Source organism: Diceros bicornis (assembly GCF_020826845.1).
Source record: "Diceros bicornis minor isolate mBicDic1 chromosome 12 unlocalized genomic scaffold, mDicBic1.mat.cur SUPER_12_unloc_2, whole genome shotgun sequence".
NCBI classification, from domain to species: Eukaryota; Metazoa; Chordata; class Mammalia; order Perissodactyla; family Rhinocerotidae; genus Diceros; species Diceros bicornis.
Window position 1 is genome coordinate 313,649 of NW_026690865.1, and position 26,765 is coordinate 340,413.

A 26,765-nucleotide genomic window follows, 5' to 3' on the forward strand; every position below is an offset into this window, starting at 1 on the left:
ACTCCTGAGAGGAAAGTATGTTCAGTTTTCTTATTGGGAATGCCTGGAGCTCTTTTCTCAAAGTTAGGACCTCCCCATGCACCCTTCCCCGTGCTATACTTTCTAGGGAGTGGAAGTAGAAATTCTCATGTAGCTATACGCAACATCCGTTGAAGAGCTACAGTATGCCTAGTGGTGTGCTAGGCGCTAGGGCCGAGGTTAGCAAGCCAGTGTACAGTTTTTGTAAATAAAGTTTTACTGAAACACAGCCATACCCATTCATGTCTGTATTCTTTATGGTTGCTTTCACTCTACAAAGGCAGATATGAGTTGTTGCAACTAAGGTCATATGGCCAACAAGTCTAAAATACTAACTATGTGGCTTCCTGGGGAGCATAAATAAAGTGGGTGTGGATTCTCCTGAGTCTGGTGTCTATTTGGTGCAGGAGAGAGGAAAATGTGGACTTTGGAGTGTAGAGGTTAGTTGGATAGGCAGAGAGCCTCCTGCCTTCATAGAATTTGTTTTGTTATGTTTGGGGGTCATCAGATTATCTTTTTCAATAGACCCCCCAAAAATTGACCTCCTGTTTTCCTTACCAGTTATCCCATTCACTGCTTCTGATTGAACCCCTCTTTCCTGATTCATAGCACGGAGTATGGAACACTGTCTGATAGCTTCTTCCCTATTCTGCCCTTAAATCTCTTTTGATATCCTTTTTTCCCAATTGTAAATCCAAACTGAAGCTCAATCTCATTCCTTTCCCTCTCTCTCAAAGATAACCACTGTCCTGAAATTGGTGTTTATCATTCCTTTGCTTTTCTAATTTTGCTTTCATTGCATATGTATTCATCCCTGAACAATACCTAATATTGTTTTATCTGTTTGATAACTTTGAATAAGTGGTATACTGTATGTATTCTTCTGCAGCTTGCTTTTTTGTCTTAGCAATATATTTGTGACCATCCAGCTCTATTTCTTTGAATCTCACTTCTATTTGATATTCTACTATATGGACATATCACAGTTTATTAATGCATTCTTTGGGCTCTTTTTTTTCCTAATTAAGTTGACCGTTTATTTATCTATTTTTAATAGCTTTATTGAGATATAATTTATATACCATAAAGTTCACCCATTTAAAGCGTACAATTCAGTGGTTTTTAGTATATATACAGAGTTGTACAACAATCACTATTATCTAATTTTAGGACATTTACATCACTCCCAAAAGAAATGTTGTACCCACTTGTGGTTACTTCCTATCTCCCTTCCACTTCCTCTACCCTCAGATTAAAGCTAATCTATTTCTGTCTCTATTGGTTTGTTTATTCTGGATCATATAAATGGAATCTTTTGTGGTCTTTCATGACTGGCTTTCACTTAGAATGTTTTTGAGGTTCATCCATGATATAGCATGTACATAGTGGGCTTTTAAATTGTTCACAGTTTTTTGCTGTTACAAATGATGCTTTGCATGTGTTGGGGAACTATTATTTTTTAAGTGACTTTTACTATTAGTAACAGTAAAAACCTATCTCATATTCTTATCATCTGCTGAAGCTCTGGGAGAAAAAGACAAAGGTAATGTTTATCACAGAAGTATAATTGAGTGCCTCCAGGAGTGAGTAAGGCACAGTCCTTACCTTTTGAAGAGTGCACAGTGTAGCTGGGTTAGAATGACAAATTAATTATAAAACCATGGAAGTGCTACAAGTGAATAAGCAAAATTGTGTGGAAATGCAGAAGGAAGAGCAATTAATTTCTTAGGAGATGAGTACAAAGCGTTATAAAATGAACGACATTTGATCTGAGTCTGACCCTGGAAAATTACTAAGATTTCAGGAAGTGGGTGTTGATAGAGAGGAAGCAGTGTGCAAAGACATTGAGAGATGAGAGCGTTTTCCAGGAACTTAGACGAGATGGGGTGGACCTGAACAATATCGTGGTGGGACAGGAGACTAGGATGGGTCCAGGCTCATTGGTTTACACCCGCTATGGGAATCACTGGGAGAATCAGGCAAGATTAAGATGCAGCCACATTTGTATTTTAGGAAAAAAAACTCTGGCAGCATAGAGGGTAGGCTGGAGACAGGAGAGTCTAGAGGTGGGCAGTCCATACGAAGACTGTTCCAGTCTTGTAGGTGAGAGCTGATGCCCTGATGTGGTTAGTGTTTTTCATGTTAAATTGACAGGACTTATTGGAATGGGTGGTAAGGGAAAAGAATTCTAAGATGACTCCCCTGGTCTCTCGCTTGGACAACTGAATGATTTGGAAATTTGATAACTATCCCCCACATAGAGAAGATTAACTTGTGTTGGAAACTGTCTACTTTCTACAAATGAAATATCTACTTCAGTTTGCTTTAAGGAATAAGATAACTTATAATTTAAAGATTGCTTAAAGTGTTTTATTTCCAATTCAGAAATGAAACACAGGTACTTACTGAGCCTAGGTTATATCAGTTTCAGACTTGAACAATCAAACTACTATTAATTCTCATTTCCTCATAGCCAAAAGAATGCAATGGTGTCAAGATTCCTGTTGATGCCAGTAAACCTAATCCAAATGACGTGGAGTTTGGTAATCTGTATTTGGATATGAATGGAATCATCCATCCCCGTACTCATCCTGAAGACAAGTATGTAACCTGTTTTTGTCACTGACATCACCAGTTACAGAGGAGTACTATATTATATTACATTGTGTGCTTATCATTATAGACCAGCACCAAAAAACGAAGATAAAATGATGGTTGCAATTTTTGAATACATTGACAGACTTCAATATAGTAAGACCAAGACGACTTCTCTACATGGCAATAGATGGAGTGGTAAGTGCTAAAATAATTAACTTAGAGTCCTCCGTTTTTGTTTTTGCTGTGTTCCCAGTGTCTAGAATGAAAGTCAGCTAAATAAAGAAAAATGTTGAGTGTGGTAAATTTGAGAAAGCAAGCCTCATCCTTCAGTCATGCATTCAAACACTTTTTATGCCTGTTTTGTACCAAGTACTGTGAAATGCTGGGGATGTTGGTGACTGCCCTTGCTTTTGAAGGGCTTACCAGTAAAGGGACAGAGACTTAGATAAATGAGTGAGGTTAGTTATTTATGGACTTTATAGGCACTAGATAACACATGCAGCATGTTGAGGGAAGAAGGTGTCAGTGCTACTAAGAGAGTTGGAAGATAGAGAGGAGGTGACTTTTGTCCCATTTCTTGAAGGATAAAGAATAATTGGAGATTGGTGGGCAGTAGAAGGGGATGGGTGGGACAGATATGGGGAGGGAGGACCTTATGGGCTTCTCAAATGTGGCAGGTAAACACACTCTCCATGCCTATGATCACACTGACATATTTCGGCAACTGTAGGAGTTTTAGATTGGAAAGGGAAGTAGAGTGATGACTTGAAGAAGGCCTCACCTGCCACACTCAGGAGTTTGGATTTTATCCTATAGGCAGTGATTAGTCATCACAGGACCTTCAGAGGGGAATAACTTACTGACCTATGGTAATAATATCAAGTAGCTTAGGTTATAATTGATTAGCAAACTATATACCAGGGTTCAAGGAAAATTAAGGTAAATCATAAGCCTAAATTTATTTAGCCATATGCAAATAGATTCTCTTTTTCTTTTAGATTTTGCAATTGTAGTAGCTAATGGAATGATTTTGAAAATCCAGAAAACTTTGGGTCCAAGAAGATTAACTTTTCTGTGAGGTTCTCTTTACTCAAAGAAAAATCTTAGCTACCTGATAACTTGTTAAGTTGTAGTTAAAGTGGAGTAAAGAATAAAGGGAACAGGAATATGTCTTATTTGGAGCATATTCCAATTCACATTAGCTAAGTTTCTTGAAGAAAATTTTTAACTTTACTGCAGTATGCCCTTACTGCTAGATCAAGTATAAAATATGTACATATTTGTGTGCGTTGTGTACGTGCTCATGTCTGTAACATTTTTTTTGTTACAATATAAATGTAGATCATAGAACTTGATGCTTGAAAGAATTAGATTAGGTGGTCTCATTTTACAGAAAAGGGAACTGTTTAAAAGAGAATATAAAAGAACTTATTTTTTGTAGACAGGATACTTCAGAGTCCCTTCCAACCCCAAAACTCAGTTCAGTAACTTCAGAACCTTACAGTCCAGTTCACTTCATTCAGGTTTATCCAGTGATTTAAATTTCACTTGGTTAGAGTGATTTAAAAGTACTTTTGGTAAAAACCTTGTTCCCTGTCTCCTGCTGTGCTTGTAGAGACAGAGTGGTGATTATGAAGCTTATTGTGGGAAGTACAAAATGGAAGTGCCTTGGGGTCCTACAGATCAAGTAGTTTTCTTTTGCTTTTATAGGGCATTGTGCATCTCATTTGGAGACCGTCCTTCCTCTTAGGCAAGGACAGAAGGAAGCTCTTCCTGATCCTGGTTCTGTAGTCATTGTCTGCTGGCTGAGTCTTTGAGTCAAGTGAGCTTTCTTCTTGGGTGCTTTGAAGCACCATAACCCAGTGGAATTGGCATTAGGTCGTGGGGCCTGCATTGTTAAGTGCTGTGGCTTCATAGGATGTTTGTCCATTTGATATGTCACTCACTGAGCTCAGCTTTTAGGTTCTTGGTCCAAATTTAAGTCCTCAGGATCTCCTGTCTGTCGTGAAAGGATTATTAGACATATTACTTACCTTTTCCATTTTAGTGTACTAGTTTTATAAAAACAACTGATTCAAAATAATGTGCAGATTTAGTTGCAAATATTCTGAATAATATTATGTGAATATGAAATACATGTTTTTCAGGCACCACGTGCTAAAATGAACCAGCAGCGTTCGAGGAGGTTCAGAGCATCAAAGGAAGGAATGGAAGCAGCAGTAGAGAAGCAGCGAGTCAGGGAAGAAATACTGGCAAAAGGTAAAGAAAATGAATCTTGAAGGTGGACTTTTTATAAGATGTATGCAGAAGGGGGAGGGGCGGCAACTTTTTCTTACAAATAGATAAGGTTTTAATTTACTTAGGATCCCAGAATATGCAAGGAAAATTTATGTTCACTGTTGAGGAAAAGTTGTTAATGGAATTCTTCACTATTTGTTTCCAAATTCTGTAGTAAAAGAGAAACTTGGGAATACAAGGAGGCAGTTCTGGTAGGGAGAGCAGATTGTCAGTCCCTCTCAGGACAAGTGCAGCTCTTCTGCTAACTTTTATGTATCTGTAAAATAGAAATATTTTAAGTGCTTCTTACTTCTTTTTTTCTAATGGGGGCTATTAGAAAGCTACCATTCTGTAAACATTTTCCTCAAATCAGTCTTGGTAGCTTGCCTATTGCTTCCTCTTAGAACTCAGAGGTCTACATGAGGAGGCCTGGGATGATGTGACCCATATTCCAGGCTTTCACCAAGTCACACACATTGTCAGTCTAGATTGATGTAGCAGGAACCGAGGCAGTGAGGTACCCAGGGTTCTCTCAGTTTTGAGGAGGGGAGGGGTGGGATGTGGCCATTTTTGCAATTCTTCAAAGCCTTGAAATTCCTGATGGGCACATAGGTAGGAGTTGGCTAAAGCTCAGAGAGGAGAAAGGTCAAGAGGTCTTCATGCCCACTCTGACTGGTTCTTTCCCAGGACACCTGTGTGTGAGGTGGGGTGTGGTTGTAGCAGAGTGATTTGTTTGGTGTTTTGTTACATAGGGCAATATGACAGACCAGGAAAGCCACAATTTATTGGCTCAGGATATTACACTGGGAAGTTGAAAAAAGATACCATAGTGTAGTCAGGTCAAACCTGCAATTATGATACATTCTATGTTATTTTAATTTGCTAGAAGTATGCGAGTATATAGTTACTTTTAGCTGTAGGTTATACTAATACTCTAAAACCTGTTTGTATCTATAACAGATTGTCTTTGATTTTAAAGATGTCTTCTTTCTTGAACATGTTATGAAATATGTTTGTGTCTTGAGAAAAAGCTAATCAGTGATACAGAGGGAAAAATAGGATTTTTGTATCCCTCTAGCTGATATTTTTATTTCTTATCATTTATTTCTTATCATAAGCTGTGATAAATTCAGCATTTTAATTTGTTTTTCTTGTTTTTTTATAATTTTTATTTATTTATTTTTTCCCCCCAAAGCCCCAGTAGATAGTTGTATGTCATAGATGCACATCCTTCTGGTTGCTGTACGTGGGACGCAGCCTCAGCATGGCCGGAGAAGCGGTGCCTCGGTGCGCGCCCGGGATCCGAACCCGGGCCGCCAGTAGCGGAGCGCGCGCACTTAACCGCTAAGCCACGAGGCTGGCCCTAATTTTGTTTTTCTAAGGCACCTTTATTTTAAGAACTGGTATCAAATTAGAATCCCTAACCCGTGTGTGTATTCTGCTGCAGAGGGCCTTAGGAAGAACATCATAATTTTTATATTTTTATATAACAGTATAGTATCTTTTGTGTACTATATATTGTTTGACACTTATGTTAAAGCTTTATTTAAATTTGAGGAGAGGAATCTTATTTTCTTCCCAGAAAGGGGAACATTGTTCCTCAAGTGACAATACTTCTCATTTTTTTGTATTTGAACTTACTGTGTTTGTTGTTTGGGCTTAATATTGAGTAGTTTACCTCACTTTTTATGGGGATAACAAAACATTGCCTCTTTTTCTCTAGGTGGCTTTCTTCCTCCAGAAGAAATAAAAGAAAGATTTGACAGCAACTGTATTACACCAGTAAGTAGTCTCAGACTTTGCTGGCTATTGCTAACTCTTAAATGATAGCTTAATTTATTTCCTTCTATCAACTTAGGGAACCAGGTTCATGGACAATCTTGCTGAATGCCTTCGCTATTACATAGCTGATCGTTTAAATAATGATCCTGGGTGGAAAAATTTGACAGTAAGTTTCACATTTTGGTACTTCAAAAAGATGAAGGTGATATTTGAGTCTATACTTTGATATGACTGATGCTATTTTTTTCTTTTTTCCCCCCTGTGAAATCCTAGTTGACTGTCAGAGGAAAGGAGAAGCTGCCAGGGTTATTAGAAATGGGGTGTCTTGCATGATCCAGTTTTAGACAGTCGAATTTTCTCTCCATGCCAATTTTTTGTCCTCTTACCGTCACTATGAAGCCATAAAACGGTACTCATGATTTTAAAAATATCTATTTATGTATGAAAGTAATTTTTAAATGAACATTTCTATTTGAAATCAAAATATAGCAAAGTTAAAGTCGTGGGTCTGCCTTTAAAGAATCACGGTGTTCTCCTAAGTATTTAAGTAAAATTTAAACAAACTCTTGTGTGATTTTAGGGTCATAAGCTTATTTCCCTGTTATTAGGTATGGGAAATTGTGTTTACTGCGTGTCTTTTATTGATTGCTCCCAGGGTTTGTGTGCTTCAGTGCTGTGTCCTTAGGTAGCAGTGAGAATGGTAGAGACTTGTGACTGGTCGGTTTTGCTAATGGCTAAGTTTAACCCAGACATTTGATTTTCTATTCCATGCAGTAAGTAAATAGTTTTGGTGTTTAATACACACACACCTTATTAAGAAAAATTTCCAATTAATAACATCTTAATAGAATTATCCCAGTTTATTTTAAGATACTCAGTTCTGTTGATTTTTGTCCTAGAAAATTGGAGAGGAGCTGAAAGTGTTAAAAACTTTTATAGGTTATTTTATCTGATGCTAGTGCTCCTGGTGAAGGAGAACATAAAATTATGGATTACATTAGAAGACAAAGAGGTAAAAATCACTTATGAATATCTGATTGACAAGCCATTATATAGAAAATGGTAAAATGTGATATTCCTCTGGTATAAATATAATAAATATATGTTTCCTCCTCCTTTAGCTCAGCCTAACCATGACCCAAACACTCATCATTGCTTATGTGGAGCAGATGGTAAGTTTCTTCTTTGGAATTTGAGTCTCTTGGATTAAACCATAGCAAGTTGATGAGTTGGTGTATAGTAATGAATTATTCATGATTGCCTGGAAATTCTAAAGTGCCTTGCTGATTTTATGTTTGAGAGGAAATTAGTACTGAGTTATTTAATCTGTGATTAATGTTTACCTATCTTTAATTTTTTTTTTTACATTTTTCTACCTTTTAATATGGCTGCACATACCTTTAAAATGGACGAGTGTTGACTCCTGAGTGGTAGTCTACACTCTAGGCCCATGTATCTGGGGTACATCTTGTTGACTGAGAACTACTAGGAAGTTTTAGGCATTTTGGCTTTGCTGCCTCTGTTTTTGTGCTCCTTTGGGCTTTTCTTTGTGTTGGTGTCTTGTGTTATGGTAATGTCTTATGTCTTTGGTTATGGTAAGGATCTTCTGAAAGTGCTCACGGTTCAGTGTTTTGTCATTGTTGATTGATAGGTGATCTCATTATGCTCGGCCTTGCTGCACATGAACCCAACTTGACATTTATTAGAGAAGAATTCAAACCAAACAAACCCAAGCCATGTGCTCTTTGTAATCAGTTTGAACATGAAGTTAAGGACTGTGAAGGTTTGCCAAGAGAAAAGAAGGGAAAGGTAAGAAATTTGAGATGGTAGTTGCCTCATTTTTTTAAAAATTTTATTTTATTTTTTTTGTGATAAAATATATATAATACAAAATATACCATTTTAACTATTTTTAAGTGTATAATTGAACAGCATTAAATATATTCAGGTTGCTTCATTTTTAAAATAAAGAGAAGACTATTTTTGATTAGATCTTTTACCTACTTTCTCTGTTCCCTCTCATAGAAATGTGTCTTTGAAAACTCTTTAAAGACACATTCCAAAGCATGCGTGTGCTCATTCTTTCTACTCTCCACTTTTTCTAACATAGCTTGTAAGTATACGAGGCTTAAGTCTCATAGGTAATAATGTCCATGGCACATGATTTGTTTGTACAAGTAATGTTTCAAATGGTTATTCTTAAAAGGAACTACAAATCAAATATATTAAACTTGTTGATACTTTAAACTTCTTGATACTTTTAAGTTGCTTCTAGTTTCTGCATATTTTGGGTTCACTTGATTATATCCAGTCTCTAAAGAGGTTTCTATCTGTTTTAAGAATATGGTACCTCTTTAAAAGACATAGTGAGTGAAAAGAGCAGGTAAGAAGTATACTGTATGCTCACAGAGAAGGGTCTAGAGGCATACACATCAAAATACTGGTTGGCTATCCGTCAGAGATTGGCAAACTCCAGCCCTCTAGATTTGGCCTATGAGCTAAGAATGGTTTTTACTTTTTTTTTTATTTTTTATTTTTAAAGGAAGATTAGCCGTGAGCTAACATCTGTGCCAGTCTTCCTCTATGTTGTATGTGGGTTGCCGCCACAGCACGGCTGACTAGTGGTGTAGGTCTACGCCTAGGATCCGAACCTGCGAACCCTGGCCGCTAAAGCGGAGCATGCCAAACTTAAGCACTATGCAGGGGGCCGGCCCTGGTTTTTATATTTTTAAAAGGTTGTAAAATGAAATAAAACATGAAAGAATATGCAACTGAGACACTGTGTGTCCCGCACAGGCTAAAATATATATATTTACTATCTGGCCCTTTGCAAAAAACATTTGCTGATCCCTGGTCTAGGTATGATTGGGATTATGGGTAATTTTTATTTTTAAAATGGTTTGGTGAGTTCTTTTTTTATTTAGTACTTGTAATATTAAAATGGATCTTGCTTTAAAAAAAGCTATAATGTTCGTTGGGCTGGAAAAAAATTACAGGGTTTAGAGTAGACTTGTTTAATCTTTACTCCTTTTGTTGCAGCACGATGAACTTGCAGATAGTCTTCCTTGTGCAGAAGGGGAGTTTATCTTCCTTCGTCTTGATGTTCTTCCTGAGGTATGTAGCAATAATCACTGAAATCAGCCCTCTAAAGCAGAGTGCCGTTTCATAGCTTTAATGGCAGCATTCCTTTTTGGTTGTAGTATTTGGAAAGAGAGCTCACCATGGCCAGCCTACCGTTCACATTTGATGTCGAGAGGAGCATTGATGACTGGGTCTTCATGTGCTTCTTTGTGGGAAATGACTTCCTTCCTCACCTGCTGTCGTTAGAGATTCGGTATGTGTTTTTGTGTGGGTTTTTAAACTACTGTTGTAGCCTTCTTGCTTACAGTGCGTACTGGTCCTAATACATAATGTTTGTTTCCTGGTGGCAGGGAAGGTGCAATTGACCGTTTGGTTAACATATACAAAAATGTGGTTCACAAAACTGGGGTGAGTTCATTCTTGAATAATTTCAAAACAGAAGTATTTGCTTTTATAAGAAGATTATTTTACATGTATTTTATCACTTACAGGGATACCTTACTGAAAGTGGTTATGTCAATCTGCAAAGAGTACAGATGATCATGTTAGCAGTTGGTGAAGTTGAGGATAGCATTTTTAAAAAGAGAAAGGATGATGAGGTAAAGTGTTTCTATTGCAGTAGCTAAATTGCTCCTGTCTCTAATAGGCTATGATGATCCTGTGATTGTACTTTTAACCTCTTTGAGTGCGTTGTTATATTATTATAGTGTGTCAAATGCCAATGTAATCATGAGTGGCCAGTGCTTTGATTATTTTATAAAGGCTGTGATGCTTGCTGTGTGGAACTGTGTATTGCACACTGTGTGAATTGCACTGTAATTTTTTTCTCTCTTCATAATCCTGATTAAGATAAAAATCCACACACGTGTCTGATCAACGGGATGTGAAATGAGGGTTCCAAGACTGGAAGAATGCTGGGAATGAACTAGTGGATGCCATGTTTTATAGGAAATGTTTATGCTGTGGAAGTCAGGTGAAGACCTAGGCACTCTGTACTCTGGTAGTGGAGTGTAGGGGCCTCTGGGTTAGATAGCATCAGTCTGGGCAGAGGGTTGCAGCTCTGAGTAAGCAATTAAACATAAAAGAAAGAAATAAAATAATAAAGCACTTGGAAATTGATGATATATGCTAGAGTGAGTGCTTAGGTGAGAAGTCGAGTCTGGCTTGGGCAGTTGGGAGTGTGGTTGGGCCGTTCATGAGACAGCAAGCAGTAGGGGTAGAGCAGGTTGGGGTGAGGACAAGGTAGAAATTGAGTTTCATTTTGGAGATACTGAGTTTGAGGGGTCACAGGACACCTGAGAGGAGAAAAGTCCGTGAAGCAGTTAGATGGATGTGTGTAAAGCTCAGGGCAGAAGTCTTTTGGAAGGAGATTTGAGAACATTAGCAGAATACTTCACGTCATGAGTGTGAAGTTGAAATCCCTAGAGCATTGTATGGAGTTCAAGTGCCTCCAACAGAAACCTTAAGAAGCATGGATGTTAAGGAGAAAGGGGAGTCAGTTCTAGAGAGGTGGGAGGAAATCCCTGAAGAGATGAGAAGCCACTGGTGCTGCCGAGGGGTCAGAGTGAGATAGGCCCCTAGTCCATGGCCAGGGGCTCAGAGGTCCTGAAGAGTTAGTGGGGTGGAGGGGCAGTAGCCTGGAGGCAGAGTAGGTTGCAGGGTGGTTGTGAAAGAGTGGCAAGGGAGGCAAGCAGTGGGTAAAATGAGCAGACAGTAGCTTTTTAGAAAGAGAGTGAAGGAAATCCTTTTAGAAACTGATTTTATAAAAAGTCATATGGCTATTTTGAGCAAATAGCAACATAATATTGCTACATTGCTTCATTATCTCCTAACAGATTAAAACATGTCATTGCATCTGACAAGATTTTATATTTTCTTCAGCTTTGTATGCTATAGCTAGTGATCTCTTTTTTAGAACCTTGGGTACCATTTTATGTAACAGTGTGAGTAGACTGTAAGTGTTCTTTTTAAAGCCTTTGGTACTTGGCAGTCTTCTGTGACGGCAAGAATTTTTCACATGTAAAATTTAAATAGCATAACTGACTTTGTCTAGGATATCAAATGTCTATCAGGACAGCCATTTTTAACTAAGCCTTCAACAATTATGGTGGCTCCACCTGACCTGCTGCCATTTATGCTTAAGAAAAAACTACCCATACGGTGTAGTACTTGGTGTAAAAGCCTCACGTTAGAACAGTCCTTTTATGTGGTTTTAGGTTACTCTGTACTATTAAGTATTGGTGATATTTGCCATTAGAGTGGGATGTATGGGATTTGATAGATACCAGAGTGCTTCAGATTTGAGTAATAAAGTTTCCAGCTGGCCTGGCAGAGAGGGCATTTTAAAGCTTTGGATCATTTTTGGTATCCCTGACATGATATGATGTTTGTCAGCATGGTTGGACATCGGGGAAATTTATGAACCCTCAGAAATTCAATATAATAGTATCTAGGTGTGTGTATTTTCCCAGGAAGTGTGTCTCCAGCTTTTGACAGACTTCCAAAGGAGTTCATAGCACACAAAAATTAAAGATCAGTAAAGTCCAACCAGGTGTACCTATTTTGCTTATGTGTAACTACCACCCTTAGAAATAGGTATTTAACTGACCAGCAGAATACATGGTAAAAGAGGAATATATCAATATTTATTATTAAAATTGAGCAGTTAGGTCAGAAATATGATGCTTTTTATTTTATGAGCTTTGATGTTTGCCTTTTGTCTTGCAAATCTTCTTCATTTATTCAGCATATATTTATTAAGTGTTTACCGTGTGCCAAATAGTATTCTGTGTTACTGATAGAACAAAAAACAAAAGAAAAAAGCAGACAAAAATTCCTGACCTCATGGAGCTGATATTCTTCCGCGGGAGATGGACACTAAACACAAAAACTAAGTAAAGTGTGTAATGTGTTAGAGAGTGATAAGTGCTGTGAAGAAAAAAGCAGATGAGGAAATATCTGGGAAGGTGGACGTGAGGACATTGCAGTTCTAGAAAAGATGACTAGAGAAGGCCTCACTGACAGATGACTTTGAAGGATATGAGGGAGTAATCATGCAGGTGTTTGCCGGAAGAGCATTTCAGACAGAAGGAATAGCCAGTGCAAAGGCTCTAGGGCAGGAGCTTACCCAGGATGTTGAGGGAACAGCAAGGAGCCAGTGTGGCAGGCACAGAGGAAGCAAAGGGAAAGTAGTAGGGGTAGGAGAGGAGGTCAGAAAGATGGTGGAGGGCCAGATCTGGTAGGACCCTATAGGTCATTATAAGAACTTGAGCTTTCACTGTGCATCAGTGGAGGGTTTTGAGTATAAAAGTGACAAGATCTGACACATATTATAAAAGGATCACTCTAGCTGCCCTGTTGAGACTAACTGTATGGAGGCAAAGATAGAAACAGTGAGCCCAATTAGACTCTTTTGCGATAATCCAAGGGAGCCAACATGGTGGCAGTGGAGATTGATAAGAGGTAATTGGATTCTGAACATGTTTTGAAGGTAAAACTAGTGGATTTGGCTGGTGAATTAAATGCTAGGGGTGAGAGAAGGAAAGCTATTAAGAATGACTCCAAAGCATTTTGTCTGAGCAATTGAAAAATGGTCTGAGCTACTGTGATAAAGAAGACTGGGAGGCACAAAGCTAGGGGTGGGGATGCCATTTGGGGCATGTTAAGTTTGTACACCCAAGTGGAGATGTTGAGTGGGGAGAGGTCCTGACTGGGGAGTTATCAGCACGTAGATGGTGTTTAAAGCCGTGAGACTGGATGATTACTCCCATGAGAGTGAGAGGTCCAAGTACTGGGTGAAGAGGAACGCCAATATTAAGGTGTTGGGAAGTTGAGGAGTGAAGGCATTCAGCAAGAGTGAAAGAGGAGAACCGGGTGAGTGTAGTGTCCTGGAAGCCAAGTGAAGAGCACGGATCAAGAAGGAAGAGTCACGGTCAGATACGGACTGAAAACTGTGTAATGGATCTCACAGTCTGTGGGTCATTGGTGACCTAGATAAGTTTAAAGATGGGGCAAAAGCTTGATTAAAGAAATTGGTGGTGTTGCTGTCTTAGGAGGTTTTAAGGTCGTCAGCCACCATGTATCCAGCATTCAGCCCCTCTCCTGGCACAAAGCACAAATTTCAGATCTCAATAGGGTGTTATATTGCAGGTGGCAGTACTGACTTGGAAGTGATGGAAGTGCAGCTGCTGGTAGAATGACAGTCAGTACAGCACCTGCTGGCCCCTGTTTTAGTCCACAGCAGCGGCCCTGGCCACCGTAGCTGTCATTTCAGTGCCTTGATGCTCACAGAAACTTGGGCGTGGGAGGAATGCTTTCTGGGGTAAAGGAGGCCTTTGAGTGGCCCAAAGTAAGTGGGGAGTTACTTATTTGTGTCTTCTCCGTATTGGTGGGCTACTTGCTCCAGGGTAAAACAGAGGGTCTTTGTTATGACTCTTGCATTCTTTCCTGAAATGATATCAAAAACTATCTGAAAAAAATTAAGAGGAAAAATTAAATTGTATCTAAACTCAATTTAGAATGCTCTCTGTCTATCTAAAGTTCTGATAAGCAGCACTTTGAACATATAATCCATTGCCTAGTTTAATTAGTTACGTTTCTGGGGTCTTCCTTTAAAACTTTGTCTCCCAAATCATTCCTGGTAATGTTTAACTCTTACATTTTTGTGTAATTATTTGACAGAATATGTGGATTTTATACTTTTAGGATAGTTTTAGAAGACGACAGAAAGAAAAGAGAAAGAGAATGAAGGTGAGTTTTAATTAATTTCATCAGATTGGCAATAACATACATTTACAATTTGGGAGGAAGATAGCTTTTTATTCCTTATCCAGTAGTTTGTTAGGGACGTAATGTCTACCCAGCTGCCTCTTACCTGGAGAAAGAATGCTGGTGTCAGTTTTAAAGAAGTCCTTTCTAAGCTCTAGAGTCTGAGGGGATACACTTGATGGGCCAGAGGGGCCGGGTAGCACTTAGCTATTTGAATTTTTTCCGGTAATTGGGTATTGTTTTTGTAATAAAAATAGTTAGCTCTTTGTATCTTCTTGAAAGTTACTACACTCTGTCTATATCCTTGTCAGGTTACTCTTCCTAGAACACAACACTGGAAACTTTGTTGTTTCTCTGCTCAGAAATTACCAGTGACTCCTTAGTTCCCGCAGAATCCAGTTCTGTCTTAGTCTGGCGTGCAGAGCATACTATGATCTGGTCAAGTTCTCACCCTGCTTTTCCCCAGTTGTCTTCTAAATATAGCAAGTCCCTCCTGACTCCGAGCATTGCCTTTGTTTGGTCCCTCTAAGTGGGTTTCTGACTTCACGGCTCCCTCCCATCTTACATTTTCCACGAGGCCTCCCTATTGCTTCTGCTTGTAATCCGGGTTGAGCAGTCCTTCCTTTTAACTCGAGTGCTTCTCGCTTGTGATATTTGTTTTCTTAGTTAATTGCATAACACTTTATAGTCACTTAACTTCTTAAGTTTTTGTTTTTCTTGTCTTCCTTACTGGATTTTAAACAAATGGAGTTTGGGGACTACCTTTTATTATTATATTTTATTAGAATCGAGCAATTTCAGGAACTTGTAAGGGAGAAAAGTGGAGTTGTTTATTGTTGCAGGTGGGTTCAGAACCACTCAGATAGGGAAGGGCGTGTTTGATGTCTACCTTATATATTATTATTTTCCTTCAGTCAGTGTCTGTTTAAAAAATATCTTTTATCAGTCAGCCATGACTGTCACCTACTGTAGCTATAATTATAGCTCTAACTAATTGGAAACAAAGAGTTAAATTCCATCAAGGTGAAGGGTAAATAGAAGTTGTATTTCCTAAGTATAAATCAAACTCTTGGCTTATTTTTTTACCTTAATAGTTATCTTTATTTGCCTAAAATTGTGTCTTGAATGCGTTTTGAAATTGTAAGTGAACATAAGGGAATAACCTAATGAGCTTTGAATAGCGTCTATGTATCAGAAAAGTGTATTATACGTACTTTTATAGCAGAGTTATTAAATATTACAGACTGTTCTTTACAGGGTAAGTTACCATCAAATCAAACTGTAGACAACCCTGTAATGTTAACGGAAATTCATTTCATCTTTAAAGAGCTTACAGCAGGGACTCTTTTCCATTGCCTTCATTTCTTCCTGTCATCTAACTGTGTTGTGATTTAATTTTAATTTCTACATTCATCCATTTATGTTAGAAAGATCAACCAGCTTTCACTCCTGGTGCAATATTAACCCCTCATGCCTTGGGTTCAAGAAATTCACCAGGTTCTCAAGTAGCCAGTAATCCGAGACAAGCAGCCTATGAAATGAGGATGCAGAATAATTCTGTAAGTAACTTATTTTTATGTAGCATTGAAGAGTGGTGACTTTCAGATGCCTCTTACAGTTGTGTGTGAATTTTACCACTTAGCCTGGAGTTGTTTTGTTTTATAGTTTTTCTCAATTTCTTTTGCCTTGAGATATTTTTAACTCTGTTAAATCCTTATTAATATGAAAATATCTAAATGATGTGAAAGAAAAGAACATACATGTAAATGTGGATAGCTAAGTGGCTGCAGTGTTTCTCTAATGCAGTCGGGCCACAGTGCTTTCTGCTTCCCCAAAGGTACTGGGTGGTGATGGTGCTAGAAGCATGACAGGACATCCAAATGTCTCATAGCTAGAGCAAGAGAAGAGGGTGGTTTTGCTGCCGTATTTCCCCTTTCCTCCCAGGGATCAATTATGGGCATTTTGCAGAAGAGTATTCCTCAGTTTGTCAAATACAGGTACTCCTCACTGCCTAAACTCTCACTCTCCAACTCAGACGTGGAATATATCTGAATACATATTTTAAGGTAGCTCTCATTATCCAAATTTTTTTTAGAGCTCTTTCTTTGTTGCTGGGAAAGATTTGCCCTGAGCTAACACCTGTTGCCAGTCTTCCTCTTTTTTTCCCCCTCCTCAAAGCCCTAGTACGTAGTTGTATATTCTTGTTATAAGTCCTTCTAGTTCTATGTGAGCCGCCACCTCAGCATGGCTACTGTCAGACAAGTGGTGTGGTTCTGCGTCCAGGAACCGAACCTGGGCTGCCAAAGCGGAGCATGCCAAACTTTTTTGTGAGGGAGATCAGCCCTGAGCTAACATCTGTGCTAATCCTCCTCTTTTTGCTGAGGAAGACTGGCTCTGAGCTAACATCTATTGCCAATCCTCCTCCTTTTTTTTTTCCCCCAAATCCCCGGTAGATAGTTGTATGTCATAGTTGCACATCCTTCTAGTGGCTGCATGTGGGACGCGGCTTCAGCACGGCCGGACAAGCGGTGCATCAGTGCGCGCCTGGGATCCGAACCCGGGCCGCTAGTAGCGGAGCGCACGCACTTAACTGCTAAGCCACGGGGCCAGCCCTGAGCACACCGACCTTTAACCACTAGGCCATCAGGGCTGGCTCGGTTGCTCCCTATTTATAAACTCAGGAACTGAATGGATTTGCCTCATGGTATTCCTCTTTATTTGAACGTTGTAATCCAGACTGCAGAAGCAAATCGTCTCAGCCAGCAAGGCTATGCTCTGTTCAGTAGCTTCCTGTAATGGCAGCAGACCATGAGCTCAGAGCACCCGGCAGGGCAGCAGCAGGGGTAAGGGAACAGACCGTGAACTAATGTACACAGACAAAAGGTAATCAAAGCTATTGCTTGTTTCAGGCTAGTAGGCACGAGAGAAAGAGAGAGCGTTGTAGAGGGAGGAAAGATCTTATATAAGGTACAGTATCCTATGTAAACTTTTGCTATGATATATCCAAGGAAATTACATAAGTTGGGATATTTAAATTTCATTATTCTAATAGTTATCCTATTGATGCTCAAATCCTTTATCACAAGGCAACCCTATATGTGAAATTTTTGCCATATCATGAGACTGGTTGAATTTATATTCTCATAAATTCACACTTAGAAGTTTTAGGACCTTAGATTTGGAATTTGGAAACAGATTTTGCATCTTCTGAGAGAAGCAGCTGGGGTTTCTGTTGTGTTTTTGGTTCTGTTTTTCCTTTCTTGTCTTATTCCTTACACTATTAACAGAGTGGGATATGGAGAGTCAGCGAAAGGTTTTGCAATGAGATGCTTGTGTAGAATGGAAAAAGCTGATGTCCGTCATTTAAGATTATAGTGACTACCGTCCTCACAGAATGAACTGAGAGTGACTAGTATTGCTAACACCACGTTGATGATAAAATGCTTTTTTCTTAATCTCAGGGAGGCAGGTAGGTTTAAACTTTGCCAGCTATGATTGCTTTGAGAAAGATTCCAATATTCAGGCTCCACAGGATTAGACTATATTGATTAATAATGTCTGCCATGGGAATAGGAATGGGGAGATTGGTGATTAGGTTGCTTATTTGATCCTGTCTTAATTCTCCTTGACACAGTTATTTCTACTGGAATCTTTGCATAGAGGAGTTTTCATCTAGAATGTGTTGAATTTAAGGAAATCATGAAGCCAAATGACCAGTTTATTTAAAGGAAGCCTTTACAGTTATGGATTTTTGCTGTGTTATTTTTTCTGAGCTGTTTGGGTGTGCTGGGCTCCAGTACTTGCCTGGTATCTACTGATGGTCAACATGGTTAATGTTTTATTAGATAGCTTCTGTTTCCTCATAAATATGTTTTTAAATTTTGCATTCTGAAGTGTAGTTTCATTATATTTGCGACCATTCTCAGTTTAATCAACTTTGATTGCAAAAACAGCTTTTTAAAAAGAAATTTGAATGAATTGGTATGACTCTGGTATGTTTAGGAAAGAATATTTCTGAATACTTTTGTTAGTAGAGATACAGCAGAAAAGAGCAGCAGATATTTAGCATTAAAGAGCAAACAACTTCTTTTCTTCTTTTTTTCCCTCGAAGGTATATTCTTTTTGCTGTCTAAAGATAATTTATATCTTGTTTGTGAATTTGGGAAAGATTGCTTTGTTTACAACTTCTCTGTGCTTAGATGATTGATAGGAATATCAGTCTCCTAATTTAATCCAAATGGATTAGTGTTGTTTAAAAACTAATAGGGATGACTTCCTGAATGGTTAACCGCCATGCACCAGGCAGGCAGCTTTGATGGTTTACATATATTGTTTCATTTACTCCTTGCTATAACCTGTAAAGAGATAGAACATTATCATCCCTGTTTGAAGTTGAGGCTGACAGAGGTTAAATAAATTGCCCAAGGCCATACAGCTGGTAAAGATTGGACTTGGTATTTCAGACTCAGATGTGTCTGACTGAAAATACCCACCTCATTTTCCAAGTACAACAGTGCCTTCCTGGATTTATTTTTATTCTTTGTGGGGTTTTTTTGGTGAGGAAGATTGGCCCTAAGCTATCATCTGTTGCCAATCTTCCTCTTTTTGCTTGAGGAAGATTTGCCCTAAGCTAACATCTGTGCCCATCTTCCTCTATTTTGTATATAGGTGGCTGCCAACGAGTGTTTTAGGTCTGTGCCCGGGAACTGAACCCGTGCTACTGAAGCAGAGGGCCCCAAACTTAACCACTAGGCCACAGGGCTGGCCCCTGTTTTCTTTTTTTTTTTTTGATAGTATTAGCCATACAGTATCATGAATAAAATTGATATTATACATTTATTAAAGGAAAGTGTTGTGAGCTCTATGTGAAATATAGTTTTGCTTTGTTGTAACTTTTCTTGGCCTTTGGTGTGAACTACCTTCATGCTGAGGTTTTAGTTACAGTATCATTAAAATAGGCTCCTGAGTTCTCGATTTAAAAATAATTTACTTGAAATATCTAATATACTGTGAATAACAGAAGAAAAACTTTACCATGAAAACATTTTCTGCCACTTAGGTTTTTGGTCATTTAACATTAAAGTTGCAGAACATTTTAATTTTTGTGTGTGTGTGTGTGTGTGTGAGAAAGATTGGCTCTGAGCTAACGTCTGTTGTCAGTCTTTCTCTTTTTGCTGAGGAAGTTTGGCCCTAAGCTAACATCCATGCCATCCTCCTCTATTTTGTATGTAGGATGCCACCACAGCATGACTTGCTGAGTGATGTGTAGGTGTGTGCCCGGGATCTGAACCTGTGAACCCCGGGCCGCTGAAGCGGAGTGTGTGAACTTAACCACTATGCCACCAAGCTGCCCCTAATTTTTTAGTTAAATATTAAAATACTTTAGGGTGCTACTATGTTCATTGTGTTAGGTACAAAGGGAAGATAATGGTAAATTTAAAGTGGTATCCCAGTCTTTGAAATAATAATAAAAGCTGCATTTTTCTAAGATGATTAGTAGATTTTATTTGTACAATGAATTTTAAAACAACATGTATAAAATAGTTTAACAGATATCTGGCGGAGTCTCATTAAACTGTTGCTTTCTAGAATGGTTGTACTAGGTTGAACCACTTACATCTAACTTTATTCTCACCAGCATTGAGTATTTTATGTATTAATTTATATACATATATATATATTTTTCCCCTTGCAGCTTTGTTAGTTAATTGGTGGAAAGTGATCACAAATTCATAACACGAGGGAACCACCAAAGAAAATAAATATTCAAGTCCTATAATTAAAAAAAAAAAAATCTATGAAATTAAGTTTTTCTTATTTCTTCTGAAGCAGTTTTTACCCTAATGTTCAAATTCTTTTGAGTTTAAGCGTAGGAGGCTTGGTACTATATTATTCTTTTTTGGAGAGGTGGAGTAGGCCAAGATCAGTCTTTATACTTTCTAAATATATTTACCATATCTATTTAATAGCTTTAAAGAAAATGTATTACTGTGAAGCATGGTGGTAACAGTAGTTGGATGTAAGTTCTTATGTGAAATGAATAATTAAATCCTTCCTCTGTAATGTCATAATTGTCTACAGAGTCCTTCAGTATCTCCTAATACGAGTTTCACTTCTGATGGCTCCCCGTCTCCGATAGGAGGAATTAAGCGAAAAGCAGAAGACAGTGACAGTGAACCTGAACCAGAGGATAACGTCAGGTGAAGCCATTTTTTGGTAGCACTTTGTTAGCAAATTGCTGAAATAGACGCCGTCTAATGAATGCTATTTAGCTTAGAGCAGCAGTGCCTTCAGATGCTTGCCTGTGATCTTTTTATCCACCAGTAATTAATGTGGAGGGTTAGGGTAGTCAGTAAATTCCAGTGAGATGTGTAAGCTATAGCTGTTAAACCTAAGTATCTAGATTAGTATGCATGCTGGTTTTCGTCCTCCGAGCCGCTTTTCCCTCTGAGACGAGGCACTAGATTGGCTAGACATGAGGTGTTTAGCTCTATGTGATCTGAATGTTACTGTTATGAGATTAAATTTTCAAGCTGCTTAACCCAGAAAGTTCAGTTACATTTGGTTACTTGATATAGTTTGTTTTAATCATCTCAATTGAAAAGTTTCTTCTTTAAAATGAAATATGCAAAAGGCTTTTGGTTAAGAGATAAATATATTTTTAAAAACCATGAACTTGCATATGCACAACTATATTTCATGACAGAGAAGTTTCCCATTAGCTATATACTTAAAATTTATAATAGGAAAATTGGATTCTTTAATTTATACAGAAGTTTGAGATCATTATATAATAAGATTAACAGCTTCTTGTGTGATTAAATCTGGATTTGAACCCTGGGCTCAAGTGCAAAGGGCCAACAACCTCAATAATTGTAACTCGTTTAGAATTTTGCAAAATGATTTATTTCAAAGTTAAACAGTAGTGGTTCACAGCTCATGCTTCTTTTATAGGTTGTGGATGATGTGTTTGTATTTATGATTAGAAACTTCAGAAGTGTGATGTCTGGTTCTGTATTTTCCCAACATCTTTTGATGTCAGATTCAGAGATCTGTGGTGACTTGTGATTGAGCGTTTACCTGATCTGAGTTTTTATCCTCTGCTTCTGCAACTCTTGGAGTATATTTTTTGTTTTACCATGTAGCCATCATGGTCAATATCAGCTTAATAGTTAACTTGATTTTTTTAGTACTTTATTGTTTAATTTTGGTGCTGAAGATAATCAAAGTAGAATTGCTTCTATCAAGAATGCTTGGAGTTCTTAGCATTTATTTCATTAATAGTTTCTGTAAAATAGTGATATTCAACATTATGGATAGAAGATATTTCTCCTAATTGATGTTCTGTAAATCTTTTGCGTGGGGGCAAAGTTAAAACTGGTAGTGTAGGGGCTGGCACGGTGGCACAGCAGTTAAGTGTGCGCACTCCGCTTCGGCGGCCTGGAGTTCGCAGGTTCAACTGCTTGTCAACCCATGCTGTGGCGGCATCCCCTATAAAGTAAAGGAAGATGGGCATGGATGTTAGCCTAGGGCCAATCTTCCACAGCAAAAAGGGGGAGGATTGGCATTGGATGTTAGCTCAGGGCTGATCGTCCTCAAAAAAAAAGTAAATAAAAAAAATTGATATGGTGTATTCTGAAACATGACTGCAGTTAATTAGTAAGATCTGGCACATGGTAGAAAAGAGCCCTTAATGGAGAATCATCCTGATGTTCTTGATCGTTCTTGATTTTTTTTTTAGTATTCTTTGGCATCTTTAAATCTTTGAGATTGAGTAATGAGTACTTAAAAAAATAAAAAAATATACTTTGAGTGAAAATGTGGTTTTTCACATTGTATTTTCAGTGATTAATGAAAATTTAGTGAATTGATGACCTCCTTCTAAGTTTAGGAGAACGTGTGTGTGTGTGTGTGTGTGTCCGTGTCCTTCACTTATGCCAACAACGCTTTGCTGAATGAGGGAGAAGGCCCAAGGATAGGGAGAGTAGGTATATACATAATTTCTGCCTGGCTTCTAGATTATTCTTTTTTAAAAAAGTAATTTAGTTGACTTTCTTTGTGTAATTTAGATATACTTTAACAAACTGAGGAACTTGAACTATATAAAATATCTTCAGTATTTGCATCTTAAAATGTAGTTTTAGAATTGTTCTACAATCAAAAAAAACATGTAAAACAGTATGAAAATCTGAGCAAACAAGTGTTGTGTATCTACTTTAATAAATGGTTATTCTCTTTTTTTTTTTACTGTAGTTTTGTAATGATCTTTCTAGAATCAGTGTTTGAGTTTTTAACGTTTAACTATCTTTAAGTTGATAATAAATCCTGTGAAAGTGGACTTTTTAGAAATAATTAAATGAAGCTATGTTAATATTACTGTTTAACTCATTTACATTTTACCTGGATATTAAGTATAAATTGATTTGGATGATAAATTGGTGGCTAGTTACTGAAAGTGTATGAATTCAACATGAACTGGCTTTGCCTGATTTTTAGGCTTTGGGAAGCTGGTTGGAAGCAGCGGTACTACAAGAACAAATTTGATGTTGATGCAGCTGATGACAAATTCCGTCGTAAAGTTGTACAGTCTTACGTTGAAGGGCTCTGCTGGGTTCTTCGATATTATTACCAGGTACAAAATGAATATTTTCCTCTAAATGTCTAGTTAATCATTTTAAGAAAATAGTTATTTCTATAATAGTGTGTTGTTGAGCTATATTCTGAAATTGAACCCAGACTCATATTTTCAAGCTTCCTATAAAGAAATTCATTACTTTAAATAAGATTTGTTTGTAAAGCCTTTGAAGCTCCTTAGGTGTTAATATATAAACGAAGCTAATTTTTGTTATGCTAAAGAATTTCAGCATTAAATAGTGTGGTTGAGAGTACTTGGTCTTTAAAATTATTAAAGTTTATTGTTTTGTTTAATTGGAATAAAAAATAACAGAGTAACTAATACGCAGTTGCTAAATGACTGAACAAAGGACAAAAGACTGGAAAATAACTGGTAAGAATTTGAAAGGAATTTGAATGATCCCATTTCCTCCATATAGAGTAGTGGTGTTACATGAAGTGCATTCTCATTGGAGTAATCTGTATCTGACTTAAAGCTTTTGATAAATGAGATGTCAGATTGGTGAGAGATTAGGCGGACATATAGGGGATTGTAGCACTGATAATACCTGGTTTCATGCTTGGGGAGTGAAGCAAATTTGATGTGACTTGGGAATAGGTGAAGTTTGTTGGAAAGTAGAAAGTAATTTAATACACTAAGTATCAATTGTAAAATATTCTCATTTCGTGTTTTACTCTGACCCTCAACATTTTTCTCCCCAAAGCTCCCAGTACCTAGTTGTATATCCTAGTTGTAAATCCTTCTGGTTCTTCTGTGTGGGACACCGCCTCAGCATGGCTTGATGAGCGATGAGTAGGTCCGAGCCCAGGATTCAAACCGGTGAACCCTGGGCCGCTGAAGTGGAACGTGTGAACTTGACTGCTGTGCCACTGAGCCGGCTCTGACCCTCGGGATTTTAATTCACTAGGCGCAGAGTCAAAACTCATTTCAGGAAGGCTTCTCTTTTCTTTGAGTATAACTTACTGTTTTTTCTTTTTGATTGGTTTACTTAAATATTTTTAAAGTAAAGAGAAAGTTGTCACGTGAAAATATAATAGGGAATTGTAAAATGAAACTTTTGGCTCTTTTACTCTCAGTCACTCTTTTAGTGATGTCCCTTACCCACCTGTACACTCAGTGAGTGTCAGCTGCAGTTGTTCTTCATTTTATGGGATGATAGCAGCTCTTGAGTTGGAAAGAAATGTCACCAAACACATTTTAAGGATAAAAATCTTCACCAAATTGTTTGTTAGTATAAAGTTTGGTATTAACTACTGATCGTTAAAGATGCTTTGCAGTATTTTTTAAATCAAGGAGCCGTTGATACGAAGTAAAAGTTTAGATTTAATCCAAACATCTTTTTGGACTCATGGAAAACAATTAATATATGGAATGTATACCAAAAGTCATATGTTTTATCAGTAGAATATTATAGGTTGATAGTTTAATTTTTTTGTCTTTACCGTGTCCATCAGTAACATAGATTTGTTTTTGTTGTTGTTGTTTGTTTGTTTTTACTGATTTTAGGGCTGTGCTTCCTGGAAGTGGTATTATCCATTTCATTATGCACCATTTGCTTCAGACTTTGAAGGTATTGCAGACATGCCTTCTGATTTTGAGAAGGGTACTAAACCGGTAAGCTTGAGTATTTAGAGCCATAACATTTGTAGAATTTTGGCTTAGCTAAAAATTGTGTCTTATCTTAAACTTTTTTTCTTTCTTGCAGTTTAAACCAGTGGAACAACTTATGGGAGTTTTTCCAGCTGCAAGTGGTAACTTCCTACCTCCATCATGGCAGAAGCTCATGAGTGATCCTGTGAGTGTCTTAGTTTTTGAGTGTGTTGATAACTGGATTTTTTTTTTTTTAAAGATTTTATTTATTTATTTTTTCCCCCCAAAGCCCCAGTAGATGGTTGTATGTCATAGCTGCACATCCTTCCAGTTGCTGTATGTGGGACGCGGCCCCAGCATAGCCGGAGAGGTGGTGCGCGCCCGGGATGCGAACCCGGGCTGCCAGCAGCGGAGCGCATGCACTTAACCGCTAAGCCACGGGGCCGGCCCAATAACTGGATTTTTGTCATACATTTTGCTAGCACTAGTCACAATTGCTTTTGCATCTTATAGTTACAATAGTGAAGTCCAGAAACAAAGTAAAAGTATTTGGATTCTTCTGTATATTTTTTACTACTTTTTTTTCCCTGCTTTCCTTGGCCATCAGTACCCTACCCAGTAAATAAAATTGATATGTGTTTGGGAGAAATTCTTATAATAGTCATTTTGTTCTCAGCATACCTGTAAGTCATTATTTTTCTTGGTTCTAGCCATGTGTGGTGGGTACCAGAGCATGAAGGCTGGTTTACCTGCAGTCACCACTGCGTGTGTTTTGTGTCCTAGCTAGAAAGAGTGACACCCAGCTGAGAAGTAGGAATTATTAGAGTTAATAAACTGTTCACTGTCTTGGGCCCACAGTCGTCAGTTCTAAAATTCTTTTATAATAAGGCCTTTTTATTTTCATCTTTTAAAATAAAATTGTTAATTTTGTTTTTACTAGGCCCAGAATTAGTGACCTGATATCTTAATAACATTTTTTAAAAGGAATGAAACTTCATTTTCTTATCAGGCCTGATAACTTGAATGAAAGTTGTATCAAATTCTTTATAACAGAAATATGTGACTTTTGTTTTGAATCTTTGCTTTTCTCCCTGATACAGGATTCTAGTATAATTGACTTCTACCCTGAAGATTTTGCTATTGATTTAAATGGGAAGAAATATGCCTGGCAAGGTAAAATTGAGACATTATTCCTTTTTGTTAAAATAATTTTCTTCTTTTGGTAAACTGTAAGCAGACATGATTTATGGGATGAAAGAATTTCTGTAAAAGATAAGTATTTTAAAGATTATATGTGAAATTTTGATATTTTTTATCTAACCTGGTATTAGCAATGATTAACAGTAATTTTAATAGTAGCATTTTGATAAACAGTAAATTGAGTTGAAATAGATTAATGATTATATCTTTTGTCTCCTTTGTGATTAATTAATGGGATGTGGGACATGCTCCTTCCATCAGTAGCTCATTGACACCTTGTGAGGTTGTTGAGAGCTGTAGAAACATGAAGTGTCCATGTGGAGATTCACTTATACTCCATGGAAACTTTTGAAACAAGTATTAGAAATTTAGTTTAAATACTTGGCATTAATCATTACTTAAAGTTTATTTATTATTTACATATCTATTTTCTCATTCCTTCTGTTCACAGATTTTGTAAGAATGACAATATAAAATTAGTACTAAATTTAAGGTACTGTTGATCACTCACCAAATGTGTGATGATGACTGAATGTAAAACACAGTGGAGAAGTCTCTCACACAGTGAGCCAACGATTATTTCACACCTAAGCCCCTTTCAGCAAATTATTTTAACCTTTTCTTCCACCATATATTTTTCTAGGATAATCAGCAGTTTGGTAAAATCATGTTTTCACTCTTTTTCCTTTATTATTCTCTGTGATGCAGATGACCAGTAAAATGACTCAAAGAGAATTGTGGCGCAAAGGGGGATAAATAATAATTTATAAATTGAAAATCATTATTTTATGAGATTTTAGGGTTGACTTTTGGTTAT

The 26,765-nt window shown here is 37.6% G+C and overlaps 1 protein-coding gene and 2 long non-coding RNA genes across 4 annotated transcripts in view; all 3 read left to right on the forward strand.

Moving 5' to 3' along the window:
• Window positions 1-6,719, forward strand: part of LOC131401641 (uncharacterized) — a 47,873-nt gene extending 41,154 nt beyond the window's left edge. Inside the window, exons 3-6 of the long non-coding RNA XR_009217824.1 lie at window positions 2,492-2,619; window positions 2,702-2,811; window positions 4,764-4,875; window positions 6,617-6,719. This is a non-coding gene — a long non-coding RNA (uncharacterized LOC131401641). The remainder of the gene's footprint in view (window positions 1-2,491; window positions 2,620-2,701; window positions 2,812-4,763; window positions 4,876-6,616) is intronic.
• A 52-nt stretch (window positions 6,720-6,771) lies between these two features.
• On the forward strand, window positions 6,772-9,751 carry LOC131401640 (uncharacterized). 2 transcript variants are annotated; one of them, XR_009217823.1, is made up of 4 exons: window positions 6,772-6,841; window positions 7,615-7,687; window positions 7,797-7,847; window positions 9,715-9,751. It is a non-coding gene; the product is annotated as an uncharacterized LOC131401640 (long non-coding RNA). The 2 variants fall into 2 exon arrangements; XR_009217822.1 differs by lacking the exon at window positions 9,715-9,751 and adding an exon at window positions 8,382-8,437.
• Window positions 9,752-14,470: 4,719 nt separating this feature from the next.
• On the forward strand, window positions 14,471-26,441 carry LOC131401636 (5'-3' exoribonuclease 2-like). The gene is made up of 8 exons (XM_058536893.1): window positions 14,471-14,505; window positions 15,951-16,082; window positions 20,605-20,723; window positions 23,020-23,155; window positions 24,665-24,772; window positions 24,864-24,953; window positions 25,849-25,921; window positions 26,400-26,441. Exons 1-8 carry the CDS (start codon window positions 14,500-14,502, stop codon window positions 26,420-26,422), a joined length of 687 nt encoding a protein of 228 aa, XP_058392876.1. The 5' UTR covers window positions 14,471-14,499; the 3' UTR covers window positions 26,423-26,441.
• The last annotated feature ends 324 nt before the right edge of the window (window positions 26,442-26,765 follow it).